The following is a 17,383-nucleotide window of genomic DNA, read 5'->3' as shown; positions in this document are numbered from 1 at the left end:
TAAAAAAACAAACAAAAAAAACAGGAAATTCGATAAGATTTATTGATCAAAAACCAATAAAAGCCTACGATTTTTCAGGACAACCGATCGTATTTATCAAATTGGTGTAAAATTGGTTCTTTTAATTGCATGGAGTGTAGGCACCTTTAGGCTACTTTTACACTAGCAACATAATAGAGGAGAAAAGGCGCATTGTGCTTTGCACGAGATGTGACGAATGCAATGAAGCAACGGTAGATAAAAAATACATAAGAACCAGAATCAGTTTTATTTGGCCAAATAAGTTTGCACTTACAAGTAATTTGACTTGCTTAATGGACACAAACAATTCGACACAAGGACAGATACTATAGATATTACAAGCCACGGACAGTATGTAAGTCAGGGGTGCCAACACTTTTTTTTGACCCGCAAGCTACTTTGAAAATTCCCGAGCTCGAGATCTACCAACATTTAAAATAGCCAGGTATAGGTGCACTTAATATAGGTAGCGAGGCATAGGTGCCCCCCATATAGATAACTAGGCATAGGTTCCCACAATATAGCTAGGTATAGATCCCCCAATATAGATAGCTAGGCATAGGTCCCCGATATAGTTAGCTAGTCATAGTTGCCCCCCATTTAGCTAGGCATAGGTGCCTCCCATATAGATAACTAGGCATAAATGCCCCACACATAAAGACAGCGAGGCATAGGTGCCCCCCATATAGATAGCTAGGTATATGCACACCCCATATAGATAGCTAGGGACAGGTGTCCCCATATATATATAGCTAGGCATAAGTGCCCCCCCCCACATATAGATAGCTAGGCATAGGTGCCCCCCACATATAGATAGCTAGGTATAGGTGTCCTCGACATATAGATAGCTAGGCATAGGTGCCCCCCACATAGATAGCTGGGCATAGGTGTCTCCCATATATATAGTTAGGCATGGGTGCCTCCCATATATATAGTTAGGCATGGGTGCCTCCCATATAGATAGTTAGGCATAGATGCCCCCCTCCCTCCACCAGCCGCCACTCTCTTTCACCCCCTTCACTGACCCTGCATGCTCGGAGGAGCATGCAGCACTGAGACATCTGATAGTGGCGACCAGCGGTGGGCAGGATGTGGCTCTCCCTTTGCCTCTCCCTACTGGCTGTGTGCTGCTCTGCGTAGGGCAGCAGAGCAGCACAATTAGATGGTACGCCGGCGCTGCATAGTCAGCGCCTGGCATACTATTTTAAAATGCCAACCACGATCTACCCAGCAGTCATTTGCGATCTACTGGTCGCTCGCAATCGACGCATTGGGCATCCCTGATGTAAGTTACAGACAGTGACAGTAAACAGGGTAAAGTAGTATTTATTTTCAGTTCAGGGCTGTAATGCTTTCCATAGCTAGCTGCTCTATTTAATTCATAAATATCCATTACAAAATACTTAGAAAGCTGACCTGTTATCCTCAGAAAGCTGGACTACCCAGCTGTTGTACAAAAAAAAAAACGTTAAAAGTACATAACTCAGAAAGAAGTTGCTCTTACCTATGTCTGTCTTTGTAAAAAAGCCAGGAAAAAACGGCTGTAGGACCTTTCTGTGCTGCTATGAGGGGTCAGTGGGAGCGGTTTGACTTATCTTTCTAATTGTTAGTCTATCACCTGGAATCACACAGCCTTCCCTTTTTTCCCAGGTGATTTTCAAACTTGGAGTCAACTTGCACATGTAATTTAAACTGCCCAACTTTGTCCTGGTGCACACCAAGCATTTTTGGCAGCGGTTTCAAAACCGCTGCCGCCTGTGAAGACGCTTAGCTAATGTATCTCAATGGGATGGTGCACACCAGCGGTTTGAGGTTTTTAGCAAACCGTAAACGTGGCTCCTGCAGCATTTTTGCGGTTTGCAGATGCATTTCTGCCTCAATGTAAAGTATAGGAAAAGCTCAAACCGCTCTGAAAAACGCTAGATCAGAGCAGTTTTCTAGGCGGTTTTGTTACACTAGCTGTTCAGTAACAGCTTTACTGTAACAATATATGAAATCTGCTACACAAAAACACTTCATAAAACGCTAGGCATGTTTAGAAAACCTCTCTAAACATGCCTAGAATCGCTCTGAAAATCTGCTTCAAAAACCTCTAACATTTTGCTGATCTGCTAGAGGTTTTTGGTGTGCACTGGGCCTTTCTGAGATGAGAAAACTACAAAAAAAATTGACTTTAGCTTCATCTTCCTAAATTATTTTTTAGTTCTAATTTTTATCTAAAAAAAAAAAAAAAACAAAACAAAAAGATAAAAATCTATGGTACTTATCCGTTAGCCGGGCGCATCCTCTAGGTGGCGACAAAACTCCACCAGAGTTACATCTTTCCCTACTATCCATGTCGGCCTGGAGGAGGAATAGTAATTAGCGCCACCTGCCGGATGCGCCCGGCTAACGGATAAGTACCAAAGCTATATCTCAACTATCTTTATTATATCAAAACGTATTTTCCTCAGAAGAGAACCCATCGTTACTTGGGCCTGATGCACAAAGCAGCTGTAAAATTGCCATGCACAGGTAAGGCTCGGATCAAACTTGGATGCAAAAGGCATAGTAAATGGCATCTGCTCCATCCGTATCGATCGCTGATACTCATGTTCCCCCTGGTTCTGCCAGTGCTGATTCCTCCGCTCGGCCCCCAAAGCTAACAGTCCGAGGATCATGGGGCTTCTCATAGGTTTACAATAGCCTCATCCTACCAAGCAGCATGGAGAATTTCAATAGGTTAGCCATAGACGAATGAGAATCCTCCCTGTTGTTGAGGATTTCTTTTGCAAGACAGTGGGGATCCCCATGCTTCTGCCTGGCACCAATCTGTTTACTGGGATCCAGCGGACGATTCAGCACTAGTGGAACTGGGCAACATGTAAGTATTTGCATGGCGGCAATTGAATACAGCGATCAAAGTGGACGGAACAGATGGAGCAACCAGCATAGTGAGAACGGTCTCCCTCCATTCTCATAGACTTTAATTGTACATTTTGGTGTGTTTTCCACAAAAATTAGGTCGATTAGGACTCTGTGTTCCTTTTGCTACTTGCGTTTAGTGGAGGTGCAGAAAATGTAATAACGGGTCATTTTTCTGTAGGGAACCGAGCTTAATGCAGGGTAATTTTGCCGGTACTAACACCAGGAGAGCATTGCGCTAAAAGGGGAGGAAAAGCCATGCTTGCTGCAGGAGATCTTTATCACTGTGCACTAGTGCAAAGTTGTGCATTCATTTATTGTAATGATTTTATTGTATTCATTTACTGTGGCAATTATTTGTAGCATTGCTGAGAATCCACTAAAACAGATTCACAGTGGGACGTTGCATTTTGATGCAATGTTAAAGTCGCAACGCAAACTTACAACGCAAGGCCCCAAAAAAGTCGCAACGCAGCATTACCATCGCATACAGCAGATACAGTAGAAAATACAGGCAATGAAAAGTATGCTACCAAGTCATTACTAAGCATGTGCAGCAAACAGTCTTACGCAGCTAATAATGTGTATAACGCATGGCATGCAGTACTTTCACTTGACAAGCAGCGTTAGACACCAACTGCGATTGCTGGAAGCCGAATTATTGTGTTTTTTAAGCAACCTCAGCTCCGTCCTCTGACAGAGCCGACGTTACTCACTGAGCGCCGCTATAGACTGATTGCCATTATAGTCTATGGCGGCGCTGGCTGCGCCCAAATCTAGCACCGCCGAAAAGCACTGCTCCGGCCTCCAGTGTCTCCCTCTGCAGCAAAGTGTAATTTTACTGGTTTAAAAACCATTTTTTATTAGTTTTTTTTCTATTTATTTTCTCAAAAACCACAAGTTTTTATTTATTTATTTATTTTTGCACTTATTCCTTCAGAATCAAATTGCACATTTTCAGGCCGTTCATATCGGCAGGATGTTCATTAGTAGGTTATTCGTAAGTTGGGGACTACCAGTTATCAGTTATTGCAATGGAACAGGTGTTTGTATTTTCTACCTTTAGGCTGCTTGCACACCAAGACGTTACAGGCGCACGTTAGTGCGCCTGTAACGCTCCCCCAACGCACAGCAATGTAACACAAGTGGGCTGTTCACACAGCCCACGTTGCGTTACATGTAACGCTGCACGTCCTGTGCAAAGTGCAGCATGCTACGGCGTTGGAGCGGCTATAGCCGCGTTAGACTGTTTGCACATGCGCAGTGGGGGGCGGAGGAGGCGGGGAGAGCCAGCTACAGTAGCCGCGCACATGGCTACTTAATATTCACTGCACTGGCGGGCGCTGATTGGCCGGCGGGACCACGTGATGCGGAGTGTCTCGCTCCGCATCACGTGGTCCCGCTGGCCAATCAGCGCCACTCTGGGAGATATTATGGGCATCGAGCAGCCTAACGCGGCTCACTCTACCGTCGGCTTTTGCAGCACCATACGTTGTGTTAGGTGCACGTTATGCGACCTTAACGTGCCACCTAACACAACGTCTTGGTGTGCAAGAAGCCTTAAGTACAACTTTTAGTTGACATGTTCAAGTGTGTATTATCTGTATCGCATTATGGTTCATGCAATTGTATTGGTTATTGTATAATGCCATGGAGATTCCTCATGCTGTATGAACGAATACAAATGACAGCAATAATAATACTAGCTGCTCTTTGCTCAATACTAGGAATGAGCTTCAAGTTTGACTTTTTGTGAGTTTCTTGCCCCATAGCAAGCTGTATTCCTGCTGGTAGAAAAGTAATTTTGCATAGGATTAATTAGACCCCAAAACTGTTCCCTGACTGTAATTACCTAACAGCAAACTGATAATTGCATCAATTTATCAGTTCAGCCAGGTCCAATCAAGCCCCATCCATCCACTTCATGTCAGAGGTTCTATTTCTACTGAAGTCACAGTAGAGATGCTATCTGGATTTCCATCTTGACAGGTTTGCTGGGTACTTATCCGTTAGCCAGGCGCATCCGGCAGGTGGCGACAAAACTCCAACAGAGTTACATCTTTCCCTACTATCCATGTCGGCCTGGAGGGGGAATAGTAATTAGTGCCACCTGCCGGATGCGCCTGGCTAACAAATAAGTACCGTTTGCTGTTAAACAGTCCTGGGTGTTTTTACTTGTGGATTATTATTAGGCTAGGTTCACACTGGGCGTTGTGTTACATGTAAAAGCAGGAACACAACAGAACGGATAATAATGCTTCCCTGTCACTGTTAGGGCTCGTTCACACCAAGGCCTGGAACCCACTACAAAACACTATAGCTAATCGCAATCGCAAGCATTTTTAATGAGCAGCTTGTAAGCAATTTCATAAGTGATAGCTGGCGATTTAGGTAGCGTTTTAAAAAGTGTCAGCTTTTTGCCAGCGATTGAGTAGCAATCAGTGTTTTTAAAGAGAACCCGAGGTGGGATTTAATTATGTTTGTGAGGCACAGAAGCTGGTTGTGCACACTAACACCAGCCTCCGCTGATTGGAGGGAAGGGACACGAGTGGGTAGCGCCGATACAGAGGAGGCGGGGGAGCGGCGCTAACAGACACAGCATAGGTAAACATTGTGCTGGCCACGCGCTGCATGTCGCCAGCACTGCGGAGGGCAGAGCCGGCCTTTGGGGGGGGGGGGGGGGGCACTGGGGCGGTCGCCCCAGGCCCCGCGTCTGGAGGAGGCCCCGCATCTGCAAGGGCTTCAGATTCTCTCCGTGACAGTATTTTGTCACGGAGAAACAAGCAGGAGAAGACTGACCAATTACAGCAGCAGCAGCTTCCCATTAGCCAATGCTGGAGCTGCTTTGGCCATCCAATCATAGAGGAGTGAGGGAGGGACAATATTTTAAAGAAGTGCTGCCGCTCGGCTGATAGGCTGCCTGTCTGCCTCTCTCATCCCTGCAATCATCGTCATCCGTAGTAGAGATGGGAAGTTCGGATCTTTTCAATGATCCGGATGATTCGAATCGGATCATTGAAAAGATCCGGATCTTTGATCCGAATCTCGGATCATTTTACTACCGAAGCATTCGGGGTGAGATGACTAGCAGGACAGGTCTTTCCCTGCTGTGGACAGGAGAAGGAGAGGGGGGTGGACACACAGAGAGAAGGGGAGAAGATGGACAGAGGGCAGGGAGTGGACAGAGAAGGGAGGAGGGACGAGCAGAGAGCAGAAATGTTTGTGCACACAATACCCACATGCTGCAATCATATGCTTTACATGTATTTATTTCACCTATATGCTCATCTGTGTACTTTCCATGCAAACGTCACACAGTGAAGGAAAGCATTCCCAGAAGATAAGTGCAGCTGTTTAGTGCCGAGTGGAGGAGGATCATTTTGCCCTGCAATCACAGTGCCTGCAAAGTTACTGAGCTGTGCTGAGCCAAAAGCTTCAAATGTGATCACTGTGCAGCACTACAGAACAGCCAGCCTGTAATGAGAAGCACGTTTCAGCCAGTATGTGTGCTCTACACATATCTGGCAGTGGCACCCATGTCCCCTCTCTCTTATCTACCTGCTGTCCCTGCAAGACTGCCTCCCATCCAACAGAGCGATCCATCTCAGCTCTGCTTCCAGGACCCCGCTGCCCGCTGAGAGGAGGCGTGTCGATCCTGGCCCCGCCCCTTTTGCGATCCGAATCGTTCATTTTGATGATTCGGATGATCGACTCATTAAATAGATTCGGATCAAAGATCCGAATCGTTCATGATCCGGACAACACTAATCCGTAGCCAGCAAACTTCAGCCCAAACTTTTGTCCCTCTCAGCCTCCCTTTTTTATTTCCCTCTCTCTGAAGCCCACAACAACCTGCTGTGAGATCTTCATGCAGGGGATTTCAGGAGGAGTGTGGTGGGATCTGATCCAATTCATGCAGGTAGACCATGCTTCAGTAACTGATTTGCTGCCCCATAATTCTACTGTTGTCTGTCACTGACATGTGCACTCCTCCCCAGCTCGGGCTCCTGCAGCAGGATGACTGATGACAGGCTCTGTGTGGTGTCTCCAGGCCCCCCTCTCTCTCTGTTGCTGGGCTGGCTCTCCCCCTCCTCCTCGTCATGGCTGGGTGCTCCTAGCAGCCTCTTTCGCTTCTGTCGCTGCCCCACACTTCAAGCACAATCTGGCTGCTAGCTGTCTGTAAGGCGTACGTACAAAAAGGGCGCCTGGACAAAAAGGGCGCGGGGTGTAAACTCTAAATAATAATTAATCATTAATAGGGTTTATAAATATAGTGTGCTATATTTCGTTTACAAATAATGTTTAACAAAATTATAAATCATTAAATAATGTTTATTAAATCGGAAATTGTGAAAACGTTAATCTTCCCTGTTTCAAAAGTTAAACTTATAATTACGTTTATAAAAAAACCAATAATATATGTTTAATTGTTATAATTGTATATTATTGTGAATAACCGTCATTTATGGTTTGTTCTTATAATAAAATCTGAAAATATTGTTTATAAAGATGATATAAATATAACTACGTTCGTAATAAGTGTTGTAATACATTAGTAATTATTACTAAAATTTTACTAAAACTATACCTAAGCCTACTCTTACATAGAACCCTACCTGTACCTATCCCTAACCCCTAGACTCCCCTGTTGGTGCCTAAACCTAAGACCCCCCTATTGGTGCCTAAACCTAAGACCCCCCTATTGGTGCCTAAACCTAAGACCCCCCTGTTGGTGCCTAAACCTAAGACCCCCCTGTTGGTGCCTAAACCTAAGACCCCCCTGTTGGTGCCTAAACCTAAGACCCCCCCCTGTTGGTGCCTAAGTAACCCTCCCTGTACCTACCCCTAACCCCTAGACCCCCCTCTTGGTGCCTAAACCTAAGACCCCCCTGTTGGTGCCTAAACCTAAGACCCCCCTGTTAATGCCTAAACCTAAGACCCCCCTGTTGGTGCCTAAACCTAAGACCCCCCTGTTGGTGCCTAAACCTAAGACCCCCCTGTTGGTGCCTAAACCTAAGACCCCCCCTGTTGTTGCCTAAGTACCCCTCCCTGTACCTACCCCTAACCCCTAGACCCCCCTATTGGTGCCTAAACCTAAGACCCCCCTGTTGGTGCCTAAACCTAAGACCCCCCTTTATTATGTGGATAATAATGTTTTACTAATTGTGGATTCAAAAAATATTTTGCAATTTATGTTACGTACTGATCGCTTTATTTTGTGAATAATAATGTTTTACAAACAGTAAGGGATAAAACTTTAAATAATGTTTTAATTATTTAAATAAGATAAATATGTTTAGTATTTTCATAAACGTTATTCGGCACGGGTGCATTTTATAAACGTAAATCACCACAAGTTCAGTTATAAATCATTAAACATCGCCGGGCGCCGTTTGTAAACTTTATTTAGCTCCTGGCGCCGTTTATAAACTTTATTTAGCTCCGGCGCCCTTTTTTCCTACTCGGCGCCCATTAAACTCTATTTATTATGGGAGTGAATGGCGGCGCCCTTTTTGTCCACTAGCGGCATGCGCCCTTTTTTCCCAGCTCCGTCTGTAAGACCATAGCTAGCAGACTCTGTGCATGAGATCAGGGGTGTCCAACGTCTATCTAGCACAATCCCTAAGCCAAAATGTCAGCTGGAGCTTCCTCACTTACACAGCATTTTCCGTTGTTGTAGCTGCAGGAGAATGCTAATAAATGTGGTGAAAGAGCATGAGCTGGTCACACACAGCTGCTGGCTGCTAGTAGTTGCACTCCCCCCATGCTGGCGAGAAGTTCCCCTCTCCCTTTTCACTCTGCCTGCACCAAAGTTTCCTCACATCACTAATTACAGGAGGTGCAGGAAGGTCCCATGGGGTCAGTATGCCTCTCTTCTGAATACACTGCCACTTTAGGCTTATTAACCTGAATAACCTTATTTTAGCTTGATGTTATCTGTCTGCTTGTATTCCCAGCAGTCAGGAGCTTCTCTGCCTGTTGCAGGTCCCCTTCTCTGCCTGTTGCAGACTTGATCAGAGAGGAGAGTCCTCACATATATGTGCACACTGGTTTGACATTGCAGCCCAATCAATCACCTAGCAATTGTTCTGATCAATTCCTCCAACCAGCCAGCCCAAAGGTCATCTCATGTGTACATAGCATATATCTTTGTGTATACTGTAATTTCAGTGTTAGCCATAGGAACCATTTTACCTAGTGGATGTATCCACGGCATATGTGTGTATGTGTATTTACAGCATATCTGTGCGTGTGTAACCACAGCGTGTGTTATATCTACAGCATATCTAGGCCACGCATATGACACCTGCCCCAGGCCCCGCATACTCTAAGGCCGCCTCTGGCGGAGGGGATAGCAGCGCGCAGGGGGGTCCTGGAGGCACACCATGGGGCAACGGAGGCTGGTGTTAGTGTGCACAACCAGCCTCTGTGCCCCACTAACATAATTAAATCCCACCTCGGGTTCTCTTTAATTCTGATTGGTCCTTTCAATTAATTTTAATTTTGTTACAGTGTGCAGTAAAAAATGCATGCAAAATTGCTCTGTATAGCGATTCATGAGCCATTGTTTATATACTTTACATTTCTGAAACGCTAACACTAAACGCTGACGCTCAAAAATGCTGCATGTCCTGCATTCGCGATTTTGCTAATCGCAATTGCTTTAGTGGAATTTGGCCCATTCATTAACATTAGCTGAGCGTTTAGGGAAATCGCTAGCGTTTTGAATTGCTCCCTAAACGCTCAAAAAAAATAGCTCTAGTGAGTTCCAGCCCTTAGGGATTGTCGATGAGATGCATGTAATTCCAGGTTGATGTAAGATTATGCAAATTTATGTAGGATGAAAATGGACTACCGGTAATCAGATCCTGCCAAGGTAGTATTTGGTTGGACCACTTTCAAGCTGCATACATTTTCATGCAAAATTTGAATTATTTTGCCTCTCATTGACTATCACTAGTTATTACACATCTTTTAACTGCCAATAGCACTCACGGCTGTTCACTAGGGTTTGTCAATGAGATGCAAATAAATCTGTTGATTCAGGAGGTCAGTTAATAAAAAGCCTAATGTTTTCACTTTAGGCTTGTTTTGGGGGAAATCAGTTAAAGCGGTATAAAACTCTGACATAATCCTACCTAATAAAACCTAACTGTCGCTGCGTCCAGCAGCCAGCTGTCCCTGTGTCCCATGTTTTTTGTTACTGCGCATGTGCGAGTAACGGAGAGCTGGGAGGACGAGCGAGGTGGGTGCGGGCAAGCGAGGCGGGCGCGCGCCTGCATCGAGCACGCGCGCGATGGTTGCATGGGCGTCGTATGCGCACTGGCAGCTGCGGCCGCCGGAAAAAGACCTAGAGCCCGTTTTTCACGGGCTTGGGTCTATTAGTATTCAATAAAAACATGTTTTCCTACTTTTTATATCCCGTACAGCTATTATATTTGCTTTTGTGCATAAGTATTATTCATGTAGAAATTACAAGTTCCCAAAGTACAATTTTTTTGCTCTGAGAGCTGCCATTGCATTTTATTAATTACTGGTGTATTAATTTTGTAATGTGCCCAGAAATACTTTCTGAGTATCTCTCTGTGTTCTGGAGTGTCTGAATTGCCAGAGAATGTTTACATTTCTCACTTGATACAATTAAGTTCACACAAGATAATATTATCTCCAGTTCAGATGCGTCCAGATTTCCCTGCAGGGAGCTCGGAAGTCCTGTGTCTAACTAGTTGAATGCTGTTCCAGTAAAAAAAAAATTGTGGCAGTATATAATATGCTGTAAATAATTTTTTAGCGCAAAGAAGAAATGCTGGGTTTCATACCACTTTACTGTATTACTGGTGGTTTGTTTTCGGGATCTAGGAGGTTATTACATTTTTATAAAATCTAAAGTCTAGTCTATAACAAAAAAAAAATAAAAAACCAGCAGCATGTCATATGGGTACTTTTAAAGGCCCCTTTTCCAATGACCACATTTTGATCTTATTTGCATGTGCTTCACCGATACCGAGGGCACTAACATTACCATGGAAATTGTGGTGATCCTTTTCCACAAATGTGTTTAGATTTTTACACAAAGAGTGTGCTACCCTTTTTACCGTGGTTGGATTAAAGTCAATGGGGGCACAAGAAAATCACATATGTGATTGGTTTTTTGGGGTTTTTTTTAACTTCCCTGTTTTTTTTGTATATGTTACGGCCAGAACCCGAAGTTTGGCCAGAACTAGAAGTGGCCGGCCACTTCGGGTTCTGGCCGGCCAATGTGCGAACTGGCCACTGCGCTGCGGCCAATGTGAGAAATGCAACAATTCCTGTAAGGTTAATGGGATGTTGTGGCCGCAGCGCAGCGGGCAAATGTATCACACATCTTTACTTTATTCAATGACATTAAGCCGCCCGGCTTTTTCTCTGCCTCTCTCCTCCCCCCCCCCCCCCCCCCCCCCGCCTCTCTCTCCTCCCCCCCCCCCCCCCCCCCCCCCCGCCTCTCTCTCTCTCTTCTCTTATGGGCAGCCGGGCGGGGGACACGCGTGTCCCTCCGGAGTCGTTCGTTGCGGCAGGGGGAATCCTGCCGTTCTTGCAGAGCGGGTGCTGGCAGAAGCAATGTCTGCAGCCTCCCCGCTCTGCTCTCCTGCCGCGACGAACGACTCTCCTGGACACGCGTGTCCCCCGCCCGGCTGCCCATAAGAGAAGGAAGAGAGAGAGGCGAGGGGAGGAGAGAGAGGCGAGGGGAAGAGAGAAAGCGGGGAAAAAGCCGGTCGGCTTAATGTCATTGAATAAAGTAAAGATGTGTGATACATTTGCCCGCTGCGCTGCGGCCACAACGTCCCATTAACTTTACAGGAATTGTTGCATTTCTCACATTGGCCGCAGCGCAGCGGCCAGTTCGCACATTGGCCGGCCAGAACCCGAAGTGGCCGGCCACTTCTAGTTCTGGCCAAACTTCGGGTTCTGGCCGTAACATATACACGAATCAGTAGAAAATACAAATGCCATTGCATTGTGAATATCAGCAATTGCATAAAAATTGCATTGAAACAGTTACAAAACTCTTTGATATAGAACAGGAAAAGGACAATGGTTATGTATACCTGGGAGGGGAGATCCCTAATACTGAGGGCACATCTGACTACCTATAATGGGGGGGCTAGAAAATACTGGCATCATGTCTGGTTAACTACTGGTGGGAACCTAACTAATACTGGTGAAACACATGGCTATACTGCGGAGGGCAGCTAATACTGGGGGTACATCTGGCTATCTATACTCTCCATAACAACAGAAGACATTGCTAGCATATAGGTTAGTGAGACACTGGTACAGAACTCAGTCCCAAATTGTAGCCAAAGGGTTTACCTGGCAGAGTGGCACATGAGCTCTTTGGGCACCCTATAATACAATAACATTTGTAAAGCCCTTTTCTCCCATAGGACTCAAAGCACATATGGTATCCAGTGATAAATGGCAGAGGTTTATGGTGCTTAACAAATTGCCTCAGTGATGGAATGATCAGATGACCCCTCCCAGACAGACATTCCCACCTAAGCGTCTTCACTCCCCTCCAGAACCCAAGCAAATCACCCCAATAGATCTTTAGGACAGTTTCACACTGGAAACTGGAGGTTAGTGGTGCTAAAAAATAGCCTTAAGGGCCCGTTTCCACTAGTGCGGTGTGCGTCTGCGAGACGTGCGCCGTCACTGAGCGGGTGGGCGGGATCGCAGGCAAATCCTGTGAGCCGTGCCATGCACGGCTATGGGAATCGCAGCCTCCGCCGCAAATTCTGTGGGGGGTTCCGGCCGAACCGCTACCACAAGCGATTCGGCCGGCGGCGCCGTTATCCTCTATGGCAGAGTTTCCCCGCGCGATTTGCCTGCGGGGAAACTATGCAGATTTGCGGCCGTTTCCGCGATAGTGGAAACGGGCCCTTAGGGATTTCCGCATTAATACGCGGTAATCCCCTTCCTGGCAGAAAGCCAAACAGGAAGTGAGGCGCTCTAGCACTCACTCATAGCACTCATGTTCATACATGTCCGTTCCCATACAAGGCTACCAAGTTAAGTGGAAAAAGATGTTTAAACCTTACCTTTTAACAGGTAAGACTAATAAATTGTATTCAAAGGTGCCCCACTGTAAAATAAGCTGCTTTATTTATTTGTCTTTAGTTCTCCTTTAACATTTTTCATTATTTAATGTAGCGGTAATATTTTTGAAGGATAACACAAAATACTTATGTAAATGCTTTATTTTAATAAAGTACAGTAACCTAATTTGCTAAAGAAAATAACTTTCAACTATTTGTTGCAAAAGAAATGTAAAATCAGATGATGTAACAGTTCATTTTACTTGGAAAGTAAAGATCCTCACCTAAGTATTCTTCACTCAAAAGATCTGTGGCAGCCAAATTCCTACCGTAAATTTTACTGGCAACGTGGCATTCTAGCAGGGAACCGACTAGCAGTCAAGGAGACGTATTCCAGACACTGAGTGATTGTAAGTGAGGAGAGAGTAGGAGGGGAATACAGAAAGACAGATGCAGCACCAAGTCACAGCACACTCTCCGGCTCAAAACATAGACTGTGGATGCAAAACTTTTTTTTCTCTATGAATTTTCACATCTTACGAATTAAAATCATACCTCTCATGGGCATAACCTTCCTTTGAACTGCCTGCAGCAACGAAAGTCCCCCATGCAAATTAATAAGTCAGAGCAGAGTAGAGAGAATTTACTTTATAGATTCGGCGCTGAATATAATAAATTACACACTTATTTTTTTAGTATTTATATAGTGCAGACATCTTCTACACAGTATGTAGTCTTCTATATTTGTATTTAACTTTTTAAAACAGAAGGTATTCTGTTTTTTTTCTTCCTTCGGGTCAGCGGTTTCTGATTGGTCAGGAAATACTGTTGCAATTGTAAGGGGGCTTACGCACATGCAATTTTGATTGGCCAATCACTGACCAATTTTACCACCTTCATGCAGTATGAGGACCAACAGACTAAAGGCTCATACACACATCAGAACATAGTCTTTGGAAAATGAAAGATCACAGACCAATTTTACCGCCTTCCATGTAGTATGAGAGCCATACTCTACACAGTCTATTCTATGGAGCTGAACTCCCCATCAGACAGAAATCTTTGCAAGATGCTGCACACAAAGATGCTATACAGACACAAAAGATCAGTATCTGCCAAAGATCCGTTCCTGCAAATTGCATTCATAGTCTATGATATCTGCAGATCCTCATACACACTGTTTAACTGACATTCATCTGCAGATTAGATCCACCAGGATGGATTTTCAGATCTGCAGATGAATGTCAGTTAACAAGGTGTGTATGATGATCTGCAGATCTCATAGACTATCATTGCAATTTGCAGGAACGGATCTTTGCGCAGGAACTGATCTTTTGCAGATACTGATCTTTTGTGTCTGTACAGCATCTTTGTGTGCAGCATCTTGCAAAGATTTTTTTCTGATGAGGAGTTCAGCTCCATAGAAAAGACTGTGAAGGTGTGGCTCTCATACTACATGGAAGGGGGTAAAATTGGTCTGTGATCTTTCATTTTCAAAAGACTATGGTCTGATGTGTGTATGTGGCCTTAGAATACTATGAACAGATTGTGTAGTCAAGCTCTCATACTACACGGAGGTGGTAAAACTGGCCAATCATTGGCCAATAAAAATTGGTATTTAAAGCTAAAGCCTGGTACACACTTCTAATTATTATTGGCCAATCACTGACCAATTTTACTACCTCCATGAAATATGAGGGTCCGCAGATATAGTCTACTATGAGCAGATTGAGTAGGTAAAATCTTATACTACAGGGAGGTGGTAAAATTAGTCAGTGTTTGACCAATCATAATTGAAAGTGTGTAGAAGGGTTAAAGGGACTCCGAGCTCACAATAAAAAAGAAAGTTGAACTCACCTGGGGCTTTCTCCAGCCCAGTGCTGGTCGGGAGGTCCCACGACGGCGTCCTGGCTCCTCTCCAACACCCCGATCCGGAATGGCTGACAGGCCGCAGCCCGGGCGACACTCTCCCGATTAAAGCGCGCATGCGCAGTACTTTCACGCCGGCCGCCGTGATGACGCGAGGCGGCCGGCGTGTGACGTCATCCACGGAAGGAGCAGCCCGACACTCGGGAGAGTGTCGCCCGGGCTGCGGCCTGTCAGCCATTCCGGATCGGGGTGTTGGAGAGGAGCCAGGACGCCGTCGTGGGACCTCCCGACCAGCACTGGGCTGGAGAAAGCCCCAGGTGAGTTCAACTTTCTTTTTTATTGTGAGCTCGGAGTCCCTTTAAAGTGAACCTCCAGACTAAAAATCTACTCAGCAGCACTGAAAAGGTTTGGTGTTTCTTTAACAGTTTCACAGCATCAGAACTTTGTTTTTCTTACCCAAGACTCATTTTTGCTGCACAGAAGAAAACTGCCCAGGCATTTCACCCCTGATGCTGTGCAAAGCATGATGGGATTTCTGATGTTGTTGTTCTCCTTCTGCTGTTTTAGTGCAATTTTTTTTTTTAATTTTCAATTTGAGATTTGATACCTAGTGCACAGCTGGGAGGGGTGATCAGGACACAGGACAGTTAGAACTGTGTCTCATGCTCCCTGTCACCTACTTTCAACCAAAAAGATGGCTGCACCCGTAAAAAAGATGGCTGCCCCCATGAAGTCACAAACATTTGCCTGTTCTTTTAAAAATAGTGTGGGTAAGAGACTATATTTCCTATCTATTATTAACATAACTAATGTAACTTAATGACAGTATGTTTGTTTAGGCTGAAGTTCCCTGTTGCTGCCTGAATCATTAGCCAAAAGGGAGTATACCTGCAAGTTATTGAGGTGGATTTGCTTCAATGGTTTAGAAAATTTGATGCCAGAATTGGGACTTTCCCTCAGACATCAGCATAGTATGCTAAGGCGAACTACAAGTATTTAATAGCATAATATAGTAATGTTTTATTCAGTATTTTATAAGATTTTATTATGGTTACCTTTTATTAATAACAACTTTAAAAATGAAAAAAATATCTTTGCAGTGGTTTCAACATTTGCCACAAAAGTCCAAAACCATTAGGGCTTGTTTCCACTATTGCGGTGCGGAATCGCCTGGATTCCACCGCTGATCAAATCGCATGCGGATGCGATTTCCCATGCGTTTTTTGCCGCGAATTCGCATAGGTGAAGGTATATGCGATTTTAACCATGTCACTGCCTGTGTGAATTTACATTGGTACCTATGCGAATTCGCATGAAAATTCGCATACCATAGCTGCATGCGAATTTCCTATTAAATACATTAGCGGCGATTCGCATGCATTCCACTCGCAGGCGAATTCGTTGGCTCTTTTGTGCGTTTTTTTACCGCTGAAAAAACGCACCTCAACAACGCTACAGTGGAAACAGGCCCATCCACTTGCATTACATGTGCAAATCCGCATGCATTGGACGCATGCGGATTCGCGATAGTGGGAACGAGCCCTCAGTCGAGTTTAAGGGCTGGTTTGGGTGATTGACAACACAGCAGATAGTCAGCGATAAATGTAGGGAGGTAGGACATAGGCAGGTATAGCAGCTTGCAGTCCCAGCCAGGTGAGTATCTTGTCCAGGGGTGAAGAGCCATCAGAGCGTGCTCCATACAGTCTGGCACTAAGTGGAGTTTGGGGTTGACAGTTCCCAGCATAGAGCCTAAACTTTGGCAATCTGTTTAAATAAACACACACAGCAGTTTATTCACAAAATGTAACCTAACTTTCTTCATGATTTATAAAAGAACTAATTTATACAAGGCAATAATTGGCCATAGCTTACTGATCAAATCACAGAGTGGGCTCATTAGAAATTTGGCTACCTATAGAGGGCAACTGTCAGATTATAGATGCTAATTAGCCAATCACAGCTATCCATGGGTAGTCAGGAGTGAAACATTTCTGAGATTTTTCCCATCATAGCAGGCCCTATCAACAGCCAGCATAGTTTATTACTATGGTATTTTAAATACCCCATTATTGTGAACTTTAATTATTTACCAACTACCAGCTGCTCTTTAAGGCTGGTTTCACAGTGGGACGTTACAGGTGCACGTTAGAGCAGCCTGTAACGCAACCCACCGCACAGCAATGAAAAATCAATGGGCTGTTCACAGTGCCCACGTTGCGTCACATTGTAACGCTGCGCCACCAGACAACGTACTGCATGCAGTACTTTCTAAGCGGCAGAGCCGCGTTAGACTGCTTGCACATGCGCAGTCATGTTGGGGAGGAGCGGAGAGCGGCCAGGCACATGGCTAATTAATATTCACTGCACTCAGTGACGTGCAGTGTTTACTTCCTGGAGCGGCCGCTCTGTGCAGTGATTGGCCGGCGGGACCACGTGATGCCGCATGCGCACAAGAGTACGCATCACGGCATCACGGACGCCAGAGTGAGCTGCACAACGCGGCTCACTCTGAC

General features: G+C 45.1%; 1 protein-coding gene across 1 annotated transcript in view; it reads right to left on the bottom strand.

The window, feature by feature from the left end:
- Positions 1 to 15,629: 15,629 nt before the first annotated feature.
- The window catches only part of LOC137545826 (retinol dehydrogenase 7-like), a 73,059-nt gene continuing 71,305 nt past the window's right edge, over positions 15,630 to 17,383 (bottom strand). Inside the window, exon 5 of the mRNA XM_068267503.1 lies at positions 15,630 to 16,634. Coding sequence (XP_068123604.1) covers positions 16,414 to 16,634 — 221 coding nt within the window. The 3' untranslated portion in view covers positions 15,630 to 16,413. The remainder of the gene's footprint in view (positions 16,635 to 17,383) is intronic.

Source organism: Hyperolius riggenbachi, chromosome 2, assembly GCF_040937935.1.
Source record: "Hyperolius riggenbachi isolate aHypRig1 chromosome 2, aHypRig1.pri, whole genome shotgun sequence".
NCBI classification, from domain to species: Eukaryota; Metazoa; Chordata; class Amphibia; order Anura; family Hyperoliidae; genus Hyperolius; species Hyperolius riggenbachi.
Note: the sequence above shows the minus strand (reverse complement) of the source record. Positions and strands in the feature narration are given on the sequence as shown.